This window comes from Falco cherrug, chromosome Z, assembly GCF_023634085.1.
Source record: "Falco cherrug isolate bFalChe1 chromosome Z, bFalChe1.pri, whole genome shotgun sequence".
Classification (NCBI taxonomy): Eukaryota; Metazoa; Chordata; class Aves; order Falconiformes; family Falconidae; genus Falco; species Falco cherrug.
In genome coordinates, this window is record NC_073720.1 from 11,659,111 (window position 1) to 11,684,168 (window position 25,058).

At 60.0% G+C, this 25,058-nt stretch overlaps 2 protein-coding genes across 2 annotated transcripts in view; one reads left to right on the forward strand and one right to left on the reverse strand.

Moving 5' to 3' along the window:
* Window positions 1-25,058, reverse strand: part of LOC102051075 (B-cell differentiation antigen CD72-like) — a 40,685-nt gene that overhangs the window by 5,474 nt on the left and 10,153 nt on the right. The window lies entirely within an intron of this gene.
* Window positions 1,277-24,981, forward strand: LOC102051245 (B-cell differentiation antigen CD72). Its single transcript, XM_005436917.2, has 6 exons — window positions 1,277-1,475; window positions 1,586-1,678; window positions 23,046-23,360; window positions 23,491-23,639; window positions 23,871-23,971; window positions 24,303-24,981. Exons 1-6 carry the CDS (start codon window positions 1,331-1,333, stop codon window positions 24,448-24,450), a joined length of 951 nt encoding a protein of 316 aa, XP_005436974.1. The 5' UTR covers window positions 1,277-1,330; the 3' UTR covers window positions 24,451-24,981.

A 25,058-nucleotide genomic window follows, 5' to 3' on the forward strand; every position in this document is an offset into this window, starting at 1 on the left:
GCACAGCATTGCAAGGCCACTCTCCACCACCTCTTCAAGAGCAGTGGAAGTTCTTTTCCACTGGATAAAGGCAAAAATCATGGCCAGCTCCAAAGGGGACAGTAAAGATGTTTGGAAAGCTAAAGGCTGAGCAGCTTCCAGCCAGTCCCCGGGAAGAAGGTGGAGCACATCCTCCTGGGCATGTGGTGGTCCAGGTACAGGGAGGATATGGTGGTGGCTGGGGGGAGCCCAGTGGGATTTACCAAGTGCAAGTGGCACCTGCCTGACCTGCCCACCTGCTGCTGTGGGAGCAATGGGCTGGCGACCAGAGGAGAGCAATGGGGCCCATTTATCATGACCCTTCGAGGTCTGGGCCATAGTAGCCTGTGGTGTCCTTGCTGGCAGAATGGGGAGATGTGGCCGGGAGAAGGGGAGAAGAGCAAGAGCTCACACTGCAATGTGGAAACCCCTTCCAGGCACTAGGGGCTGCATTGCACAGCAATGATGGTCAAAACCCAAAGCAGAGTACTAAGAGGGGGACCCTCCATCCTGGATGGAGGCAGCACCAGAGACACCTGTTCCTACATGAAAGCCAGCCCTCCTCTCCCCTGCCTCAGAGAGCTGGGTCAATTCTCGGTAGTCTGAGCCCTGTAGACCTGTCCAGCACCCCAATATCAAGCTGCACTGTCCCACTGTGGCAATGTATTTGGAGGAAAAGGGACACCTGGCCTATCAAATGTCACTCTTGCTTTAGCAGCTTGATATGGTTAAATAAAGGCTTTATCTGCTCAGCAAGGCTGCAATGTTGTGTGAGAAAGACACCTGGAACAAAGAAAATGGGATCGTTGGCAGTTAAGCAGGCAGAAAAACAGGAGCTGAGCTGGGATCTAATGAGTGCAAGAATGTCAACAATCTTAATGATGGGACTAACCACCTGCATGCTTTTAACACATTAGTATCTGTATAGCAGCGTGTGAACAGTGTATGTAACCCACAGAATTAAGGTGTGATGTGTGTATGAATATTAAAATCGTATATAACCTTGCAGAAACTTCAGTAAAGTGGCTTCAACTAGGATCATACTGATATGTCGTTGAGTCCATGATTTTTGCTCCTGCACCCCACTGCCACCCCAGAGGACCCTGAGCAGTTTCGGGGCATAGAAGGGGCCATGGTGACTGCACCAGAGCCAATAGCAGGGCACCAGTCCCAGCGGCTGTGCTGTCCTCCTCCCACCTACAGCAAACCTCTACTTCTCCAGAAACTAGCTGCACTTCTCCTTTGCAGTTCTCAGAGAGGCAGTGACTGCAGCAGCACAGCAGCTGTCAGGACCACCAGAGCAGTTCAGAGTATGGCCCAGAGCGTGGTCTACGCCGACCTGAAGTTTGCCATGGCCCCCCCACTCACCTCCCCCACCTGCCACGCAGCCCCCGATGAGGATGACAGCCCCTATGAGAACGTGCCGCCGGCACCGGTGCCCGTGGCACCCAGCCCAGGTGAGGCCCCGGCCGCGGCCACCACTGCGGGGGTGCCCTGGTGCAGAGTGGGCACCGGGTGGCGGCTGTGGCACCGTGCGGTGATGCCCATGGGCGCGCATCTCTTGCAGGGCGCCGGCCCCGGCATTGGCGTGTCGCTGTGAGGCTGCTGGCAGCCAGCCTGCTGCTGCTGGTGGCCACCGTGGTGGCCCTGGGGACTTGCTGTGAGTCAGGGCGAGGGCCGTGGGGTGGGGGGGTGGCCAGGGAGGGGGGCACTGGGAGTGGGTTGGGCAAGGGCCAGGCTGCTGGGGGGTTGTCTAGCCTGGGGGTGCTGGAGCTGGTGGTCGAGGGGCAGCACCGCTGCTTGCTTGGCTGCCCGGAGCTGCCCTCCAATTGCCTGCACTGCTTCCCACTGCTTCCCACTGCTTCCCACTGCTTCCCACTGCTTCCCACTGCTTCCCACTGCCTCCCACTGCTTCCCACTGCCCCCACTACCCCCCACTGCTTCCCACTGCCTCCCACTGCTTCCCACTGCTTCCCACTGCTTCCCACTGCCTCCCTCTGCTTCCCACTGCTTCCCACTGCCTCCCACTGCTTCCCACTCCTTCCCATGCTTCCCACTGCCTCCCACTGCTTCCCACTGCCTCCCATTGCTTCCCACTGCCTCGCCCTGCTTCCCACTACCACTCGCTGCTTCCCACTGCCTCCCATAGATGCCCGCTGTCTCCCACTGCTTCCCACTGCTTCCCACAGACTCCCACTAGCTCCCACTGCCTCCCACTGCTTCTCACTGCTTCCCACTACCTCCCACTGCCTCCCACTACTTCACACTGCCTCCCACTGCATCCCACTGCCACCTACTGCATCCCATTGCATCCCACTGCATCCCACTGCCTACAACTAATTGCCACTGCTTGCCACTGCTTCCCACTGCTTCCCACTGCTTCCCACTGCCTCCTACTGCTTCCCACTGCCTCCCACTGCCACCCACTGCTTCCCACCACCTCCCACTACCTCCCACTACTTCCCATTGCCTCTCAATTCCACCCACTGCTTCCCACTGCCTCCCATTGCCTTCCCACTGCATCCCACTGCCTCCCACTGCTTCCCCACTGCCTCCCACTGCTTCCAGCTGCCTCCCACTGCTTCCCAATATTTCCCACTGCCTCCCATTACTTCCCAATACATCCCACTGCTTCCCACTCCTTTCTCACTGCCTCCCACTGCCTCCCAATGCTTCCCACTGAATCCCACTTCTTCCCATTGCATCCCACTGCCTCCAACTGCATCCCACTGCCTCTCACTGCCTCCCACTGCTTCCCACTGCCTCCCAATACCACCCACTGCTTCCCACTGCCTCCCATTGCTTCTCACTGCATCCCACTGCTTCCCACTGCTTCCCACTGCATCCCACTGCTTCCCACTCCTTCGTACTGTCACCCACTGCTTCCCACTGCATCCCACTGCTTCCCACTGCATCCCACTGCTTCCCACTTCTTCCCACTGCCACCCACTGCTTCACACTGCTTCCCAGTGCTTCCCACTGCCTCCCAATGCTTCTCACTGCTTCCCACTGCCTCCCACTACCACCCTCTGCTTCCCACTGCCTCCCACTGCTCCTCAATGCATCCCATTGCTTTCCACTTCTTTCCCACTGCCTCGGCTGCCTCCCACTGCCTCCCAGTGTTTTCCACTTCCACCCACTACTTCCCATTGCCCCCCACTGATTTCCACTGCATCCCACTGCCTCCCACTGCTTCCCACGTCCTTCCACTGCTTCCCAGGGCCTACCACTGCTACCCACTGCCTCCCAGTGCTTCCCACTGCCTACCACTGCTTCCCTCTGCTTCCCACTGCTTCCCATTGCTTCCCACTGCCTCGCACTGCATCCCACTGCCACCCACTGGCTGCCAGTGTTTCTCACTTCTGCCCACTGCTTCCCACTGCCTCCCATTGCTTCCCACCGCAATCCACTGCCTCCCACTGCTTCCCACTGCCTCCCACTGCTTCCCACTGCATCTCACTGCTTCCCACTGCCTCCCATTGCTTCCCGCTGCTTCCCACTGCTTCCCACTGCCTCCCACTGCTTCCCACTGCCTCCCACTGCTTCCCAGTGCCTCCCTGTGCTTCCCACTGCATCCCATTCCTTCCCGCTGCTTCCCACTGCCTCCCATTGCCATCCCACTGCATCCCACTGCTTCCCACTGCATCCCACTGCCTCCCACTGCCTCCCACTGCTTCCCCTGCCTCCCACTGACTCCCACTGTTCCCACTGCCTCCCAATACAACCAACTGCTTCCCACTGCCTCCCAATACCACCAACTGCTTCCCACTGCCTCCCAATGCTTCTCACTGCATCCCACTGCTTCTCACTGCTTCCCACTGCCTCCCACTGCTTCCCACTGCTTCCCACTCCTTCGTACTGTCACCCACTGCTTCCCACTGCTTCCCAGTGCTTCCCACTGCCTCCCAATGCTTCTCACTGCTTCCCACTGCTACCCACTACCACCCTCTGCTTCCCACTGCCTCCCACTGCTCCTCAATGCATCCCATTGCTTTCCACTTCTTTCCCACTGCCTCGGCTGCCTCCCACTGCCTCCCAGAGCTTTCCACTTCCACCCACTACTTCCCATTGCCCCCCACTGCTTTCCACTGCATCCCACTGCTTCCCACTACTTCCCACTGCTTCCCACGTCCTTCCACTGCTTCCCAGGGCCTGCCACTGCTACCCACTGCCTCCCAGTGCTTCCCACTGCCTACCACTGCTTCCCTCTGCTTCCCACTGCTTCCCATTGCTTCCCACTGCCTCGCACTGCATCCCACTGCCTCCCACTACCTCCCACTGCTTCCCACTGCTTCCCACTGCTTCCCAGTGCCTCCCATTGCTTCCCACTGCCTCCCACTGCTTCCCATTACTTCCCACTGCCTTCCACCGCTTCCCTCTGCTTCCCACTGCCTCCCACTCTCCCACTGCCTCCCACTGCTTCCCACTGCCTCCCACTGCCTCCCACTGCCATCTACTGCTTCCCACTGCTTCCCACTGCTTCCTACTACCTCCCACTGCCTCCCACTGCTTCCCACTGCTCCCACTGCTTCCCACTACCACTCGCTGCTTCCCACTGCATCCCATTACTTCCCACTCCTTCCCACTGCTTCCCAGTGCTTCCCACGTCCTTCCACTGCTGCCCACTGCCTCCCACTGCTTCCCACTTCCTCCCATTGCTTCCCACTTCCACCCACTGCTTCCGACTTCATTCCTACTGCTTCCCACTGTCTCCCACTGCCTCCCACTGCTTCCCATTGCCTCCAACTGCCTTCCAGTGCTTCCCACTGCCTCCCACTGCTTCCCACTGCCTGCCACTGCCTCCCACTGCCTCCCACTGCTTCCCACTGCCTCCCACTGATCCCACTACCTCCCACTACCACCCACAGCTTTCCACTACCTCCCAGTGCTTCCCACTGCATCCCACTAATACCCACTACTTCCCATTCTTCCCACTACCTCCCATTGCTTCCTGCTTCCTCCCACTGCTTCCCACTGCCATCCACTGCTTCCCAGTGCTTCCCATTGCTTCCCACTGCCTCCCACTGCTTCCCATTGCTTCCCACTACCTCCCACTGCTTCCCACTACCACTCGCTGCTTCCCACTGCATCCCGTAACTTCCCATTGCCTCCCACTACCTCCCACTGCTTCCCACTGCCCCCCAGTGCCTCCCACTGCCTCTACTGCATCCCACTGCTTCCCAGTGCTTCCCACTGCCTCCCACTGCTTCCCACTACTTCCCACTGCTTCCCATTCCCTTCCCACAGCCTCCCATTGCTTCCCAGTTCTTCCCACTGCTTCCCACTGCTTTACACTGCTTCCCACTGCTTCTCACTGCCTCCCACTGCTTCCCACTGCTTCCCACTGCTTCCCACTGCCTCCCACTGCCTTCCATTACCTCCCAGTGCTTTCCACTTCCTCACACTGCTTTCCACTGCCTCCCACTGCCTCCCACTGCCTCCCACTGCTTCCCACTACCTCCCACTTCCTCCCTCTGCTCTTACTGCTTCCCGGTGCCTCCCACTGCTTTCCACTGCCTCCCACTGCCTCCCACTGCCTGCCACTGCCTCCCACTGCTTCCCACTGCCTCCCACTGATCCCACTGCCTCCCACTACCACCCACAGCTTTCCACTACCTCCCAGTGCTTCCCACTGCATCCCACTGATACCCACTGCTTCCCATTCTTCCCACTACCGCCCATTGCTTCCTGCTTCCTCCCACTGCTTCCCACTGCCATCCACTGCTTTCCACTGCCTCCCATTGCTTCCCACTGCCTCCCACTGCTTCCCATTGCTTCCCACTGCCTCGCACTGCTTCGAACTGCCTCGCATTGCTTCCCACTACCACTCGCTGCTTCCCACTGCATCCCGTAACTTCCCATTCCATCCCACTGCTTCCCACTGCTTCCCACTGCCTCCCACTGACTCCCACTGCCTCCCACTTCCTCCCAGTGCATCCCAGTGCTTCCCACTACCTCCCACTGCTTCCCACTGCCTCCCAGTGCCTCCCACTGCCTCTCACTGCATCCCACTGCTTCCCACTGCTTCCCACTGCCTCCCACTGCCTCCCACTACTTCCCACTACTTCCCACTTCTCCCCATTCCCTTCCCACAGCCTCCCATTGCTTCCCAGTTCTTCCCACTGCTTCCCACTGCTTTACACTACTTCCCACTGCTTCTCACTGCCTCCCACTGCTTCCCACTGCTTCCCACTGCCTCCCACTGCCTTCCATTACCTCCCAGTGCTTTCCACGTCCTCACACTGCTTTCCACTGCCTCCCACTGCCTCCCACTGCCTCCCACTGCTTCCCACTACCTCCCACTTCCTCCCTCTGCTCTTACTGCTTCCCACTGCCTCCCACTACCACCCACTGCTTCCCACTGGTTCCCACTGCCTGCCACTGCCTGCCACTGCCTCCCACTGCTTCCCACTGCCTCCCACTGATCCCACTACCTCCCACTACCACCCACAGCTTTCCACTACCTCCCAGTGCTTCCCACTGCATCCCACTAATACCCACTGCTTCCCATTCTTCCCACTACCTCCCATTGCTTCCTGCTTCCACCCACTGCTTCCCACTGCCATCCACTGCTTCCCAGTGCTTCCCATTGCTTCCCACTGCCTCCCACTGCTTCCCATTGCTTCCCACTGCCTCCCACTGCTTCCCACTACCACTCGCTGCTTCCCACTGCATCCCGTAACTTCCCATTGCCTCCCACTACCTCCCACTGCTTCCCACTGCCCCCCAGTGCCTCCCATTGCCTCTCACTGCATCCCACTGCTTCCCACTGCTTCCCACTGCCTCCCACTGCTTCCCACTACTTCCCACTGCTTCCCATTCCCTTTCCACAGCCTTCCATTGCTTCCCAGTTCTTCCCACTGCTTCCCACAGCTTTACACTGCTTCCCACTCCTTCTCACTGCCTCCCACTGCTTCCCAATGCTTCCCACTGCCTCCCACTGCCTTCCATTACCTCCCAGTGCTTTCCACTTCCTCCCACTGCTTTCCACTGCTTTCCACTGCCTCCCACTGCCTCCCACTGCTTCCCACTACCTCCCACTTCCTCCCTCTGCTCTTACTGCTTCCCGGTGCCTCCCACTGCTTTCCACTGCCTCCCACTGCCTCCCACTGCCTGCCACTGCCTCCCACTGCTTCCCACTGCCTCCCACTGATCCCACTGCCTCCCACTACCACCCACAGCTTTCCACTACCTCCCAGTGCTTCCCACTGCATCCCACTGCTACCCACTGCTTCCCATTCTTCCCACTACCTCCCATTCCTTCCTGCTTCCTCCCACTGCTTCCCACTGCCATCCACTGCTTCCCAGTGCCTCCCATTGCTTCCCACTGCCTCCCACTGCTTCCCATTGCTTCCCACTACCTCCCACTGCTTCCCACTGCCTCCCACTGCTTCCCACTACCACTCGCTGCTTCCCACTGCATCCCGTAACTTCCCATTCCATCCCACTGCTTCCCACTGCTTCCCACTGCCTCCCACTGACTCCCACTGCCTCCCACTTCCTCCCAGTACTTCCCAGTGCTTCCCACTACGTTCCCACTGCCTCCCAGTGCCTCCCACTGCCTCCCACTGCTTCCCACTGCTTCCCACTTCTTCCTACTACCTCCCACTGCTTCCCACTGCCTCCCACTGCTTCCCACTAACACTCGCTGCTTCCCACTGCATCCCGTAACTTCCCATTCCATCCCACTGCTTCCCACTGCTTCCCACTGCCTCCCACTGACTCCCACTGCCTCCCACTTCCTCCCAGTACTTCCCAGTGCTTCCCACTACGTCCCACTGCTTCCCACTGCCTCCCAGTGCCTCCCACTGCCTCCCACTGCCTCCCACTGCTTCCCACTACCACTCGCTGCTTCCCACTGCATCCCATTACTTCCCATTCCTTCCCACTGCTTCCCAGTGCTTCCCACGTCCTTCCACTGCTGCCCACTGCCTCCCACTGCTTCCCACTTCCTCCCATTGCTTCCCACTTCCATCCACTGCTTCCGACTTCGTTCCCACTGCTTCCCACTGTCTCCCACTGCCTCCCACTGCTTCCGTTGCCTCCAACTGCCTTCCAGTGCTTCCCACTGCCTCCCACTGCTTCCCACTGCCTCCCACTACCACCCACTGCTTCCCACTGGTTCCCACTGCCTGCCACTGCCTCCCACTGCCTCTCACTGCATCCCACTGCTTCCCACTGCCTCCCACTGCCACCCACTGCCTCCCACTGCTTCCCACTGCTCCCACTGCTTCCCACTACCACTCGCTGCTTCCCACTGCATCCCATTACTTCCCATTCCTTCCCACTGCTTCCCAGTGCTTCCCACGTCCTTCCCATTGCTTCCCGCTGCCTCCCACTGCTTCCCACTTCCTCCCATTGCTTCCCACTTCCACCCACTGCTTCCGACTTCGTTCCTACTGCTTCCCACTGTCTCCCACTGCCTCCCACTGCTTCCCATTGCCTCCAACTGCCTTCCAGTGCTTCCCACTGCCTCCCACTGCTTCCCACTGCCTCCCACTACCACCCACTGCTTCCCACTGGTTCCCACTGCCTGCCACTGCCTGCCACTGCCTCCCACTGCTTCCCACTGCCTCCCACTGATCCCACTACCTCCCACTACCACCCACAGCTTTCCACTACCTCCCAGTGCTTCCCACTGCATCCCACTAATACCCACTGCTTCCCATTTTTCCCACTACCTCCCATTGCTTCCTGCTTCCTCCCACTGCTTCCCACTGCCATCCACTGCTTCCCAGTGCTTCCCATTGCTTCCCACTGCCTCCCACTGCTTCCCATTGCTTCCCACTGCCTCCCACTGCTTCCCACTACCACTCGCTGCTTCCCACTGCATCCCGTAACTTCCCATTGCCTCCCACTACCTCCCACTGCTTCCCACTGCCCCCCAGTGCCTCCCACTGCCTCTCACTGCATCCCACTGCTTCCCACTGCTTCCCACTGCCTCCCACTGCTTCCCACTACTTCCCACTGCTTCCCATTCCCTTCCCACAGCCTCCCATTGCTTCCCAGTTCTTCCCACTGCTTCCCACTGCTTTACACTGCTTCCCACTGCTTCTCACTGCCTCCCACTGCTTCCCACTGCTTCCCACTGCCTCCCACTGCCTTCCATTACCTCCCACTGCTTCCCACTTCCTCACACTGCTTTCCACTGCCTCCCACTGCCTCCCACTGCCTCCCACTGCTTCCCACTACCTCCCACTTCCTCCCTCTGCTCTTACTGCTTCCCACTGCCTCCCACTGACTCCCACTGCCTCCCACTTCCTCCCAGTGCTTCCCAGTGCTTCCCACTACCTCCCACTGCTTCCCACTGCCTCCCAGTGCCTCCCACTGCCTCTCACTGCATCCCACTGCTTCCCACTGCTTCCCATTGCTTCCCACTGCCTCCCACTGCTTCCCACTACTTCCCACTGCTCCCCATTCCCTTCCCACAGCCTCCCATTGCTTCCCAGTTCTTCCCACTGCTTCCCACTGCTTTACACTACTTCCCACTGCTTCTCACTGCCTCCCACTGCTTCCCACTGCTTCCCACTGCCTCCCACTGCCTTCCATTACCTCCCAGTGCTTTCCACGTCCTCACACTGCTTTCCACTGCCTCCCACTGCCTCCCACTGCCTCCCACTGCCTCCCACTGCTTCCCACTACCTCCCACTTCCTCCCTCTGCTCTTTCTGCTTCCCACTGCCTCCCACCGCCTCCCACTGCCTCCCACTGCTTCCCACTGCCTCCCACTGATCCCACTGCCTCCCACTACCACACACAGCTTTCCACTACCTCCCAGTGCTTCCCACTGCATCCCACAAATACCCACTGCTTCCCATTCTTCCCACTACCTCCCATTGCTTCCTGCTTCCTCCCACTGCTTCCCACTGCCATCCACTGCTTCCCAGTGCTTCCCATTGCTTCCCACTGCCTCCCACTGCTTCCCACTGCTTCCCACTGCTTCCCACTGCCTCCCACTGCCTTCCATTACCTCCCAGTGCTTTCCACTTCCTCACACTGCTTTCCACTGCCTCCCACTGCCTCCCACTGCCTCCCACTGCTTCCCACTACCTCCCACTTCCTCCCTCTGCTCTTACTGCTTCCCGGTGCCTCCCACTGCTTTCCACTGCTTCCCACCGCCTCCCACTGCCTCCCACTGCTTCCCACTGCCTCCCACTGATCCCACTGCCTCCCACTACCACCCACAGCTTTCCACTACCTCCCAGTGCTTCCCACTGCATCCCACTGATACCCACTGCTTCCCATTCTTCCCACTACCGCCCATTGCTTCCTGCTTCCTCCCACTGCTTCCCACTGCCATCCACTGCTTTCCAGTGCCTCCCATTGCTTCCCACTGCCTCCCACTGCTTCCCATTGCTTCCCACTGCCTCGCACTGCTTCGAACTGCCTCGCACTGCTTCCCACTACCACTCGCTGCTTCCCACTGCATCCCGTAACTTCCCATTCCATCTCACTGCTTCCCACTGCTTCCCACTGCCTCCCACTGACTCCCACTGCCTCCCACTTCCTCCCAGTGCTTCCCAGTGCTTCCCACTACCTCCCACTGCTTCCCACTGCCTCCCAGTGCCTCCCACTGCCTCTCACTGCATCCCACTGCTTCCCACTGCTTCCCACTGCCTCCCACTGCCTCCCACTACTTCCCACTACTTCCCACTGCTCCCCATTCCCTTCCCACAGCCTCCCATTGCTTCCCAGTTCTTCCCACTGCTTCCCACTGCTTTACACTACTTCCCACTGCTTCTCACTGCCTCCCACTGCTTCCCACTGCTTCCCACTGCTTCCCACTGCCTCCCACTGCCTTCCATTACCTCCCAGTGCTTTCCACGTCCTCACACTGCCTTCCACTGCCTCCCACTGCCTCCCACTGCCTCCCACTGCTTCCCACTACCTCCCACTTCCTCCCTCTGCTCTTACTGCTTCCCACTGCCTCCCACTGCCTCCCACTGCATCCCACTGCCTCCCACCGCCTCCCACTGCCTCCCACTGCTTCCCACTGCCTCCCACTACCACCCACTGCTTCCCACTGGTTCCCACTGCCTGCCACTGCCTCCCACTGCCTCCCACTGATCCCACGGCCTCCCACTACCACCCACAGCTTTCCACTACCTCCCAGTGCTTCCCACTGCATCCCACTAATACCCACTGCTTCCCATTCTTCCCACTACCTCCCAGTGTTTCCTGCTTCCTCCCACTGCTTCCCACTGCCTCCCAGTGCTTCCCAGTGCTTCCCATTGCTTCCCACTGCCTCCCACTGCCTCCCACTGCTTCCCACTGCCTCCCACTGCCTCCCACTACCACTCGCTGCTTCCCACTGCATCCCGTAACTTCCCATTGCCTCCCACTACCTCCCACTGCTTCCCACTGCCCCCCAGTGCCTCCCACTGCCTCTCACTGCATCCCACTGCTTCCCACTGCTTCCCACTGCTTCCCACTGCTTCCCACTTCTTCCCACTGCTTCCCATTCCCTTCCCACAGCCTCCCATTGCTTCCCAGTTCTTCCCACTGCTTCCCACTGCTTCTCACTGCCTCCCACTGCTTCCCACTGCTTCCCACTGCCTCCCACTGCCTTCCATTACCTCCCAGTGCTTTCCACGTCCTCACACTGCTTTCCACTGCCTCCCACTGCCTCCCACTGCCTCCCACTGCTTCCCACTACCTCCCACTTCCTCCCTCTGCTCTTACTGCTTCCCACTGCCTCCCACTGACTCCCACTGCCTCCCACTTCCTCCCAGTGCTTCCCAGTGCTTCCCACTACCTCCCACTGCTTCCCACTGCCTCCCAGTGCCTCCCACTGCCTCTCACTGCATCCCACTGCTTCCCACTGCTTCCCACTGCCTCCCACTGCTTCCCACTACTTCCCACTGCTCCCCATTCCCTTCCCACAGCCTCCCATTGCTTCCCAGTTCTTCCCACTGCCTCCCACTGCTTCCCACTGCTTCCCACTGCCTCCCACTGCCTTCCATTACCTCCCAGTGCTTTCCACGTCCTCACACTGCTTTCCACTGCCTCCCACTGCCTCCCACTGCCTCCCACTTCCTCCAACTGCTTCCCACTACCTCCCACATCCTCCCTCTGCTCTTTCTGCTTCCCACTGCCTCCCACTGCCTCCCACTGCCTCCCACTGCATCCCACTGCCTCCCACCGCCTCCCACTGCCTCCCACTGCTTCCCACTGCCTCCCACTGATCCCACTGCCTCCCACTACCACCCACAGCTTTCCACTACCTCCCAGTGCTTCCCACTGCATCCCACAAATACCCACTGCTTCCCATTCTTCCCACTACCTCCCATTGCTTCCTGCTTCCTCCCACTGCTTCCCACTGCCATCCACTGCTTCCCAGTGCTTCCCATTGCTTCCCACTGCCTCCCACTGCTTCCCACTACCACTCGCTGCTTCCCACTGCATCCTGTAACTTCCCATTGCCTCCCACTACCACCCACTGCTTCCCACTGCCCCCCAGTGCCTCCCACTGCCTCTCACTGCATCCCACTGCCTCCCACTGCTTCCCACTACTTCCCACTGCTTCCCATTCCCTTCCCACAGCCTCCCATTGCTTCCCAGTTCTTCCCACTGCTTCCCACTGCTTTACACTGCTTCCCACTGCTTCTCACTGCCTCCCACTGCTTCCCACTGCTTCCCACTGCCTCCCACTGCCTTCCATTACCTCCCACTGCTTCCCACTTCCTCCCTCTGCTCTTACTGCTTCCCACTGCTTCCCACTGCTTCCCACTGCCTCCCACTGCCTTCCATTACCTCCCAGTGCTTTCCACGTCCTCACACTGCTTTCCACTGCCTCCCACTGCCTCCCACTTCCTCCCACTGCTTCCCACTACCTCCCTCTGCTCTTACTGCTTCCCACTGCCTCCCACTACTTCCCACTGCCTCCCACTGCATCCCACTGCCTCCCACCGCCTCCCACTGCCTCCCACTGCCTCCCACTGCCTCCCACTGATCCCACTACCTCCCACTGCCACCCACAGCTTTCCACTACCTCCCAGTGCTTCCCACTGCATCCCACTAATACCCACTGCTTCCCATTCTTCCCACTACCTCCCATTGCTTCCTGCTTCCTCCCACTGCTTCCCACTGCCATCCACTTCTTCCCACTGCTTCCCATTGCTTCCCACTGCCTCCCACTGCTTCCACTACCACTCGCTGCTTCCCACTGCATCCCGTAACTTCCCATTGCCTCCCACTACCTCCCATGCTTCCCACTGCCCCCCAGTGCCTCCCACTGCCTCTCACTGCATCCCACTGCTTCCCACTGCTTCCAACTGCCTCCCACTGCTTCCCACTACTTCCCACTGCTTCCCATTCCCTTCCCACAGCCTCCCATTGCTTCCCAGTTCTTCCCACTGCTTCCCACTGCTTTACACTGCTTCCCACTGCTTCTCACTGCCTCCCACTGCTTCCCACTGCTTCCCACTGCCTCCCACTGCCTTCCATTACCTCCCAGTGCTTTCCACTTCCTCCCACTGCTTTCCACTGCTTTCCACTGCCTCCCACTGCCTCCCACTGCTTCCCACTACCTCCCACTTCCTCCCTCTGCTCTTACTGCTTCCCACTGCCTCCCACTACTTTCCACTGCATCCCACTGCCTCCCACCGCCTCCCACTGCCTCCCACTGCTTCCCACTGCCTCCCACTGATCCCACTGCCTCCCACTACCACACACAGCTTTCCACTACCTCCCAGTGCTTCCCACTGCATCTCACTAATACCCACTGCTTCCCATTCTTCCCACTACCGCCCATTGCTTCCTGCTTCCTCCCACTGCTTCCCACTGCCATCCACTGCTTCCCAGTGCCTCCCATTGCTTCCCACTGCCTCCCACTGCTTCCCATTACTTCCCACTGCCTCCCACTGCTTCCCACTGCCTCCCACTGCTTCCCACTACCACTCGCTGCTTCCCACTGCATCCCGTAACTTCCCATTCCATCCCACTGCTTCCCACTGCTTCCCACTGCCTCCCACTGACTCCCACTGCCTCCCACTTCCTCCCAGTGCTTCCCAGTGCTTCCCACTACCTCCCACTGCTTCCCACTGCCTCCCAGTGCCTCCCACTGCCTCTCACTGCATCCCACTGCTTCCCACTGCTTCCCACTGCCTCCCACTGCCTCCCACTACTTCCCACTACTTCCCACTGCTCCCAATTCCCTTCCCACAGCCTCCCATTGCTTCCCAGTTCTTCCCACTGCTTCCCACTGCTTCCCACTGCTTCCCACTGCCTCCCACTGCCTTCCATTACCTCCCAGTGCTTTCCACGTCCTCACACTGCTTTCCACTGCCTCCCACTGCCTCCCACTGCCTCCCACTGCTTCCCACTACCTCCCACTTCCTCCCTCTGCTCTTACTGCTTCCCACTGCCTCCCACTGCCTCCCACTGCCTCCCACTGCTTCCCACTGCTTCCCACTGCTTCCCACTGCCTCCCACTGCCTTCCATTTCCTCCCAGTGCTTTCCACGTCCTCCCACTGCTTTCCACTGCCTCCCACTGCCTCCCACTGCTTCCCACTGCCTCCCACTGCTTCCCACTACCTCCCACTTCCTCCCTCTGCTCTTACTGCTTCCCACTGCCTCCCACTGCCTCCCACTGCCTCCCACTGCATCCCACTGCCTCCCACCGCCTCCCACTGCCTCCCACTGCTTCCCACTGCCTCCCACTGATCCCACTGCCTCCCACTACCACCCACAGCTTTCCACTACCTCCCAGTGCTTCCCACTGCATCCCACAAATACCCACTGCTTCCCATTCTTCCCACTACCTCCCATTGCTTCCTGCTTCCACCCACTGCTTCCCACTGCCATCCACTGCTTCCCAGTGCTTCCCATTGCTTCCCACTGCCTCCCACTGCTTCCCATTGCTTCCCACTGCCTCCCACTGCTTCCCACTACCACCCACTGCTTCCCACTGCATCCCGTAACTTCCCATTGCCTCCCACTACCACCCACTGCTTCCCACTGCCCCCCAGTGCCTCCCACTGCCTCTCACTGCATCCCACTGCTTCCCACTGCTTCCCACTGCCTCCCACTGCTTCCCACTACTTCCCACTGCTTCCCATTCCCTTCCCACAGCCTCCCATTGCTTCCCAGTTCTTCCCACTGCTTCCCACTGCTTTACACTGCTTCCCACTGCTTCTCACTGCCTCCCACTGCTTCCCACTGCCTCCCACTGCCTTCCATTACCTCCCACTGCTTCCCACTTCCTCACACTGCTTTCCACTGCCTCCCACTGCCTCCCACTGCCTCCCACTGCTTCCCACTACCTCCCACTTCCTCCCTCTGCTCTTACTGCTTCCCACTGCCTCCCACTGCTTTCCACTGCATCCCACTGCCTCCCACTGCCTCCCACTGCCTCCCACTGCTTCCCACTGCCTCCCACTGATCCCACTGCCTCCCACTACCACACACAGCTTTCCACTACCTCCCAATGCTTCCCACTGCATGCCACTAATACCCACTGCTTCCCATTCTTCCCACTACCACCCATTGCTTCCTGCTTCCTCCCACTGCTTCCCACTGCCATCCACTGCTTTCCAGTGCCTCCCATTGCTTCCCACTGCCTCCCACTGCTTCCCATTACTTCCCACTGCCTCCCACTGCTTCCCACTGCCTCCCACTGCTTCCCACTACCACTCGCTGCTTCCCACTGCATCCCGTAACTTCCCATTCCTTCCCACTGCTTCCCACTGCTTCCCACTGCCTCCCACTGACTCCCACTGCCTCCCACTTCCTCCCAGTGCTTCCCAGTGCTTCCCACTACCTCCCACTGCTTCCCACTGCCTCCCAGTGCCTCCCACTGCCTCTCACTGCATCCCACTGCTTCCCACTGCTTCCCACTGCCTCCCACTGCCTCCCACTACTTCCCACTACTTCCCACTGCTCCCCATTCCCTTCCCACAGCCTCCCATTGCTTCCCACTACTTCCCACTGCTTCCCACTGCTTTACACTACTTCCCACTGCTTCTCACTGCCTCCCACTGCTTCCCACTGCTTCCCACTGCCTCCCACTGCCTTCCATTACCTCCCACTGCTTCCCACTTCCTCACACTGCTTTCCACTGCCTCCCACTGCCTCCCACTGCTTCCCACTACCTCCCACTTCCTCCCGCTGCTCTTACTGCTTCCCACTGCCTCCCACTGCTTTCCACTGCATCCCACTGCCTCCCACTGCCTCCCACTGCCTCCCACTGCTTCCCACTACCTCCCACTTCCTCCCTCTGCTCTTACTGCTTCCCACTGCCTCCCACTGCTTTCCACTGCATCCCACTGCCTCCCACTGCCTCCCACTGCCTCCCACTGCTTCCCACTGCCTCCCACTGATCCCACTGCCTCCCACTACCACCCACAGCTTTCCACTGCCTCCCAGTGCTTCCCACATCATCCCACTAATACCCACTGCTTCCCATTCTTCCCACTACCTCCCATTGCTTCCTGCTTCCTCCCACTGCTTCCCACTGCCATCCACTGCTTCCCACTGCCTCCCACTGCTTCCCACTACCACTCGCTGCTTCCCACTGCATCCCGTAACTTCCCATTCCATCCCACTGCTTCCCACTGCTTCCCACTGCCTCCCACTGCCTCCCACTGCCTCCCAATACCACCCACTGCTTCCCACTGCCTCCCATTGTTTCTCACTGCATCCCACTGCTTCCCACTGCTTCCCACTTCTTCCCACTGCTTCCCACTGCATCTCACTGCTTCCCACTCCTTCGTACTGTCACCCATCGCTTCCCACTTCATCCCATTGCTTCCCACTGCTTCCCACTGCTTCCCACTGTTCCCACTGCCTCCCAATGCTTATCACTTCTTCCCACTGCCTCCCACTACCACCCTCTGCTTCCCACTGCCTCCCACTGCTCCTCAATGCATCCCATTGCTTTCCACTTCTTTCCCACTGCCTCGGCTGCCTACCACTGCCTCCCAGTGCTTTCCACTTCTACCCACTACTTCCCATTGCCCCCCACTGATTTCCACTGCATCCCACTGCCTCCCACTGCTTCCCACTACTTCCCACTGCTTCCCACGTCCTTCCACTGCTTCCCAGGGCCTACCACTGCTACCCACTGCCTCCCAGTGCTTCCCACTGCCTACCACTGCTTCCCTCTGCTTCCCACTGCTTCCCACTGCTTCCCACTGCCTCGCACTGTATCCCACGGCCACCCACTGGCTGCCAGTGTTTCTCACTTCTGCCCACTGCTTCCCACTGCCTCCCATTGCTTCCCACCGCAATCCACTGCCTCCCACTGCTTCCCACTGCTTCTCACTGCCTCCCTCTGCTTCCCACTGCTTCCCACTGCCTCCCACTGCTTCCCACTGCTTCCCATGCTTCCCACTGCCTCCCACTGCCTCCCACTGCCTTCCACTGCTTCCCACTGCCTCCCACTGCTTCCCGCTGCTTCCCATGCTTCCCACTGCCTCCCACTGCTTCCCACTGCCTCCCACTGCTTCCCGCTGCTTCCCACTGCCTCCCATTGCCATCCCACTGCATCCCACTGCTTCCCACTGCCTTCCCACTGCCTCCCACTGCTTCTCCCTGCTTCCCCTGCCTCCCACTGACTCCCACTGTTCCCACAGCCTCCCACTGCCTCCCACTGCTTCCCATTGCCTCCCAATACCACCCACTGCTTCCCACTGCCTCCCATTGCTTCTCACTGCATCCCACTGCTTCTCACTGCTTCCCACTGCCTCCCACTGCTTCCCATGCTTCCCACTGCTTCCCACTCCTTCGTACTGTCACCCACTGCCTCCCACTGACTCCCACTGTTTCCCACTACTTCCCACTGCTTCCCATTCCCTTCCCACAGCCTCCCATTGCTTCCCAGTTCTTCCCACTGCCTCCCACTGCCTTCCATTACCTCCCACTGCTTCCCACTTCCTCACACTGCCTTCCACTGCCTCCCACTGCCTCCCACTGCCTCCCACTGCTTCCCACTACCTCCCACTTCCTCCCTCTGCTCTTACTGCTTCCCACTGCCCCCCACTGACTCCCACTGCCTCCCACTGCTTTCCACTGCATCCCACTGCCTTCCACTGCCTCCCACTGCCTCCCACTGCTTCCCACTACCTCCCACTTCCTCCCTCTGCTCTTACTGCTTCCCACTGCCCCCCACTGACTCCCACTGCCTCCCACTGCTTTCCACTGCATCCCACTGCCTCCCACTGCCTCCCACTGCCTCCCACTGCTTCCCACTGCCTCCCACTGATCCCACTGCCTCCCACTACCACCCACAGCTTTCCACTGCCTCCCAGTGCTTCCCACATCATCCCACTGATACCCACTGCTTCCCATTCTTCCCACTACCTCCCATTGCTTCCTGCTTCCTCCCACTGCTTCCCACTGCCATCCACTGCTTCCCACTGCCTCCCACTGCTTCCCACTACCACTTGCTGCTTCCCACTGCATCCCGTAACTTCCCATTCCATCCCACTGCTTCCCACTGCTTCCCACTGCCTCCCACTGCCCCCCAGTGCCTCCCACTGCTTCACACTGCTTCACACTGCCTCCCAATACCACCCTCTGCTTCCCACTGCCTCCCATTGCTTCTCACTGCATCCCACTGCTTCCCACTGCTTCCCACTTCTTCCCACTGCTTCCCACTGCATCTCACTGCTTCCCACTCCTTCGTACTGTCACCCATCGCTTCCCACTGCATCCCACTGCTTCCCACTTCATCCCACTGCTTCCCACTGCTTCCCACTGCTTCCCACTGCTTCCCACTGCCTCCCTCTGCTCTTACTTCTTCCCGTTACCTCCCACTACCACCCTCTGCTTCCCACTGCCTCCCACTGCTCCTCAATGCATCCCATTGCTTTCCACTTCTTTCCCACTGCCTCGGCTGCCTCCCACTGCCTCCCAGTGTTTTCCACTTCCACCCACTACTTCCCATTGCCCCCCACTGATTTCCACTGCATCCCACTGCCTCCCACTGCTTCCCACTACTTCCCACTGCTTCCCACGTCCTTCCACTGCTTCCCAGGGCCTACCACTGCTACCCACTGCCTCCCAGTGCTTCCCACTGCCTACCACTGCTTCCCTCTGCTTCCCACTGCTTCCCATTGCTTCCCACTGCCTCGCACTGCATCCCACTGCCACCCACTGGCTGCCAGTGTTTCTCACTTCTGCCCACTGCTTCCCACTGCCTCCCATTGCTTCCCACCGCAATCCACTGCCTCCCACTGCTTCCCACTGCTTCTCACTGCCTCCCTCTGCTTCCCACTGCTTCCCACTGCCTCCCACTGCTTCCCACTGCTTCCCATGCTTCCCACTGCCTCCCACTGCCTCCCACTGCCTTCCACTGCTACCCACTGCCTCCCACTGCTTCCCGCTGCTTCCCATGCTTCCCACTGCCTCCCACTGCTTCCCACTGCCTCCCACTGCTTCCCGCTGCTTCCCACTGCCTCCCATTGCCATCCCACTGCATCCCACTGCTTCCCACTGCCTTCCCACTGCCTCCCACTGCTTCCCCCTGCTTCCCCTGCCTCCCACTGACTCCCACTGTTCCCACAGCCTCCCACTGCCTCCCACTGCTTCCCATTGCCTCCCAATACCACCCACTGCTTCCCACTGCCTCCCATTGATTCTCACTGCATCCCACTGCTTCTCACTGCTTCCCACTGCATTCCACTGCTTCCCACTGCTTCCCACTGCTTCCCACTCCTTCGTACTGTCACCCACTGCTTCCCACTGCATCCCACTGCTTCCCACTTCTTCCCACTGCCACCCACTGCTTCCCACTGCTTCCCAGTGCTTCCCACTGCCTCCCAATGCTTCTCACTTCTTCCCACTGCTTCCCACTACCACCCTCTGCTTCCCACTGCCTCCCACTGCTCCTCAATGCATCCCATTGCTTTCCACTTCTTTCCCACTGCCTCGGCTGCCTCCCACTGCCTCCCAGTGCTTTCCACTTCCACCCACTACTTCCCATTGCCCCCCACTGATTTCCACTGCATCCCACTGCCTCCCACTGCTTCCCACTACTTCCCACTGCTTCCCACGTCCTTCCACTGCTTCCCAGGGCCTGCCACTGCTACCCACTGCCTCCCAGTGCTTCCCACTGCCTACCACTGCTTCCCTCTGCTTCCCACTGCTTCCTATTGCTTCCCACTGCCTCGCACTGCATCCCACTGCCACCCACTGCCTCCCACTGCTTCCCACTGCTTCCCACTGCTTCCCACTGCTTCCCACTGCCTCCCACTGCTTCCCACTGCCTCCCACTGCTTCCCACTGCTTCCCACTGCCTCCCTCTGCTTCCCACTGACTCCCACTGTTCCCACTGCCTCCCTCTGCTTCCCACTGCTTCCCACTGCCTCCCACTGCTTCCCACTGCTTCCCATGCTTCCCACTGCCTCCCACTGCCTCCCACTGCCTCCCACTGCTTCCCACTGCATCCCACTGCTTCCCACTTCTTCCCACTGCCACCCACTGCTTCCCACTGCTTCCCACTGCTTCCCACTGCCTCCCACTGCTTCCCGCTGCTTCCCACTGCCTCCTATTGCCATCCCACTGCATCCCACTGCTTCCCACTGCCTTCCCACTGCCTCCCACTGCTTCCCCCTGCTACCCCTGCCTCCCACTGACTCCCACTGTTCCCACTGCCTCCCACTGCCTCCCACGGCTTCCCATTGCCTCCCACTGCCTCCCACTGCTTCCCACTGCCTCGCATTGCTTCTCACTGCATCCCACTGCTTCCCACTGCTTCTCACTGCCTCCCTCTGCTTCCCACTGCTTCCCACTGCCTCCCACTGCTTCCCACTGCCTCCCATTGCCATCCCTCTGCATCCCACTGCTCCCCATTGCGTTCCCACTGCCTCCCACTGCTTCCCACTGCTCCCTGCCTCCCACTGACTCCCACTGTTCCCACTGCCTCCCACTGCCTCCCACTGCTTCCCACTGCCTCCCAATACCACCCACTGCTTCCCACTGCCTCCCATTGCTTCTCACTGCATCCCACTGCCTCCCACTGCTTCCCACTGCCTCCCATTGCTTCTCTCTGCTTCCCACTCCTTCGTACTGTCACCCCACTGCTTCCCACTGCTTCCCACTTCTTCCCACTGCCACCCACTGCTTCCCACTGCATCCCAGTGCTTCCCACTGCCTCCCAATGCTTCTCACTGCTTCCCACTGCTTCCCACTACCACCCTCTGCTTCCCACTGCCTCCCACTGCTCCTCAATGCATCCCATTGCTTTCCACTTCTTTCCCACTGCCTCGGCTGCCTACCACTGCCTCCCAGTGCTTTCCACTTCCACCCACTACTTCCCATTGCCCCCCACTGCTTTCCACTGCATCCCACTGCTTCCCACTACTTCCCACTGCTTCCCACGTCCTTCCACTGCTTCCCACTGACTCCCCCTGCTTCCCACTGCCTCCCACTGCTTCCCACTGCCTCCCACTGGCTCCCAGTGCTTCCCAGTTCCGCCCACTGCTTCCCACTGTCTCCCACTGCTTCCCAGCGCAATCCACTGTCTCCCACTGCTTCCTACTGCTAACCAGTGCTTCCCACGGCCACCCACTGCTTCCCACTGCTTCCCATTGCTTCCCACTGCTTCCCACTGCCTCCCACTGCATCCCACTGCTTCCCATTGCTTCCCACTTCTTCCCACTGGTTCCCACCGCAATCCACTGCCTCCCACTGCTTCCCACTGCTTCCCACTGCTTCTCACTGCCTCACACTGCCTCCCAGTGCTTCCCACTACCACCCACAGCTTTCCACTACCTCCCAGTGCTTCCGACTGCATCCCCCTGACTCCTACTTCTTCCCATTGCTTCCCACTGCGCTCCACTGCTTCCCACTGCCACCCACTGCTTCCCATTGCTTCCCACTGCCTCGCACTGCTTCCCACTACCACTCGTTGCTTCCCACTGCATCCCGTTACTTCCCATTCCATCCCACTTCTTCCCATTGCATCTCACTGCCTCCCACTGCTCCCCACTGCCTCCCACTGCTTCCCACTACCACTCGCTGCTTCCCACTGCATCCCATTACTTCCCATTCCTTCCCACTGCTTCCCACTGCTTCCCACTTCCTCCCACTGTTCCCCACTGCCTCTCACTGCTTCCCACTGCCACCCACTGCTTCCCACTGCTTCCCACTGCCTCCCACTGCCTCCCACTGCTTCCCACTTCCTCCCATTCCTTCCCACTTCCACTCACTGCTTCCCACTTCCTTCTGACAGCTTCCCACTGCTTCCCATTGCTTGCCACTGCTTCCCATTGCTTCCCAGTGCTTCCCACTGCATCCCACTGCCTCCCAGTGCTTCCCACTGCTTCCCACTGCCTTCCCCTGCCTCCCAGTGCTTCCCACTTCCTTCCACTGTTTCTCACTGCCTCCCACTGCTTCCCACTGCCTCCCACTGCTTCCCACTGCTTCCCATGTCCTTCCGCTAGTTCCCAGTGCCTCCCACTGCTACCCACTGCCCCCCAGTGCTTCCCATTGCCTCCCACTGCTTCCCACTGCCCCCCACTGCTTCCCACTGCTTTCCGCTGCCTCCAACTGCTTCCCACTTCCTCCCACTGCTTCCCACTGCTTCCCACTGCTTTCCACTGCCACCCACTGCCTCCCACTTCCTCTCACTGCATCCCACTGCTTCCCACTGCATCCCACTGCCTCCCACTGCTTCCTACTACTACCCACTGCTTCCCACTGCTTCCCACTGCTTCCCACTGCCTCACAGTGCTTCCCATTGCTTCCCACGGCCTCCCACTGCCTCCCACTGCTTCCCACTGTGTCCCATTGCCCCCCACTGCTTCCCATTGCTTCCCACTGCCTCCCATTGCTTCCCACTGCCTCCCACTGCTTCCCACTGCCTCCCACTGCTTCCCACTGCCTCACATTTCCTCCCTTCCTGTTGCCACCGCTGGGACTACCTTTCCCATCCCACTGGCACCCCCAGGACAGTCTCTGCCCACAGGCTGAACACTCTTATCCCACTCTCCCTTGCAAGGGCCATGCCTTGAGCAGGGTCAGCCCACGTGGCCCTGCCCGGGCTGTCCCATCGCTGTGCCCCAGCTCACCCCCGCTGTCCCCAGACTGGCAGGTCACCCACAGCCTGCAGGACGCCTCCCGGGAGCACGCGGCCGAGCGGGGCCGCCTCTCGCAGGAGGTGAGGGCACGGGAGCAGAGCCTGGAGCAGATGCGGCTGGAGCTGGCGTGGGCCATGGCAGAGCTGCAGCGAGCGTGGCGGGAGGGCAACAGCAGCTGGCAGGAGCTGGGCAACCTGAACGTCAAGCTGGGGCACACCAGGCAGGAGCTGGCTGTGCTGCAGGAGGAGATGCAGGAGGTGCAGGGGGAGCTCAGGGCCAGCAAGAGTACTGTGAGCAGCCTGCGTGCCTGCGTGAATACAGGTAGGGCCATGGTGGGGTTGGGGGGACAGGCAGTGATGCTGCCGGGGGGATGTGGGGGCTGGTCACAGCCAGGCTGGCCTCCTGAGCACCCGTGGGAGGGCGAGTGCCTGAGCTGTGCCCCTGCCCCCAGATTGCTGCCCCTCAGGCTGGGTGCTCTACAGGGGCAAGTGCCTCTTCATCTCGATGAGCAGGAAGACGTGGTGGGAAAGCCGTCATGACTGCAGAATGAAATCCGCTCAGCTGCTGGTCCAAGGCAACTGGCCAACCTGGACACTGCCGGTACAGAGCCGGGGGGCTGCAGCACCCCAGGGGGCTGTGGGCAATGGTGGGGCTGGGCAGAACCCCGTGGCGCCAGTGGCATGGCAGCTGTGGACATGCTGAGGTGGCAGCACAAGCCCTGGGTGCCCGTCCCAGCAGCCTGCGGGGAGGGCATAGCTGGCCCCGTGGCTCCTGGGAACCAGGTGGGCACTGGCCATGGGGCAGGTGCTTGACAGCTTCTCTTGTCCCCAGCAATTTTTGGTGATGAGTGATGAAGCGTACTGGATTGGAGCACAATTTTCTTCTGACTCTAAGAGGACTGTTGTATGGCAGGACAGCAAGCAGTTCTACCCGTAAGTGCAGTGGTCCTTGACACAAAGCACCAGCCCTTTAGCCATGCCAAGGACATGCTGTTTCCATCCTGTGAGTCCCCCCTGGCCAAGGGAGTGATGCTCAAATGATCAGCATCCTGAGGAAGGGGTCCTGGGCAGAGCCCAGCTGCAGGGTTCACTGCCAGATCTCCAACTGGCAGAGCAGGAGGCTGGGGGGAGGAATGTGGCCCTTCCTCGGACTTGTCCTAGTGCCAGGTGTCCCACCTGCCACAGCAGCAGTGGGGCCTGTGAGAAGGGATGTCCACAGTGAGGGTGCTGTCACTGCCCCTCTGAAACATGCTCTGTCTCCTAGGCCCAACCATTCTGCAGAGTGTGGCATGTCAGCTAACGGGAATATAGAAAGTTCAAAATGTGTGAGAAAGTACCAGTGGATCTGCGAGCAGCCCCCGATGCTGAGCAGCCCATCCAAGACCTCCCTTTCTTTCCTGGACAAGGACTGACTGTGCTGCCACCCACCTCTGTCACAGGACTCAGGGGCAGGAGCTGGGGGTACACCCCAAGACCCTCTCCGCTGTGCACACGATGTCTCAACCACAACAAAGCACTGGGGGACAGTGTCTGTATTATAAAGCAAGGCTCACGGAAAGCAGATTTTACTCCCCTCTTTCACACTCATGCATACACTTATATCACCTTGCACCAGCCTTCTGCGTATCCCTGTGTGCCTGCATTAGCCAGTACAGCTCACAGTGACCCAAAACCCCAGTGTGGAGTCCAGCCCCCCCCAGCTGTGCCCCCCCAGGGCTGATGGTGCTGCACTAGCACTGCTGCAGAATGTGCCATCTGCATCTTTTCAGGGCTGGGGGGTAACAGTGCCATTGGCATCCCCAACCTGTCCCTTCCCACAGCACTGACAGCTCCCATCCTGCCATTTCTCCTGCCTCCATAATCTGCCCAGGGCTTTGGGCTGGCCCCAACCTGGGAAGGGTGCAAGAGTGGTGCCACCAGACGCAAAACTTCTGGAAAGCCCTGAAACCGAGTGGGAGATGGGGGAGCACTGGGGAACCCTGACCAGGGGGTGCTGTGTTGGGTCTGGCTGAGCCCCCCA

Excerpts from the sequence above, each read along its gene's own strand:
- LOC102051245 (XM_005436917.2), top strand. The coding sequence starts at position 1,331 with ATGGCCCAGAGCGTGGTCTACGCCGACCTGAAGTTTGCCATGGCCCCC. Across the intron at positions 1,679-23,045 it reads GGTGGCCCTGGGGACTTGCT|ACTGGCAGGTCACCCACAGC; the intron begins GTGAGTCAGGGC and ends CGCTGTCCCCAG. Across the intron at positions 23,361-23,490 it reads GCGTGCCTGCGTGAATACAG|ATTGCTGCCCCTCAGGCTGG; the intron begins GTAGGGCCATGG and ends CCCTGCCCCCAG.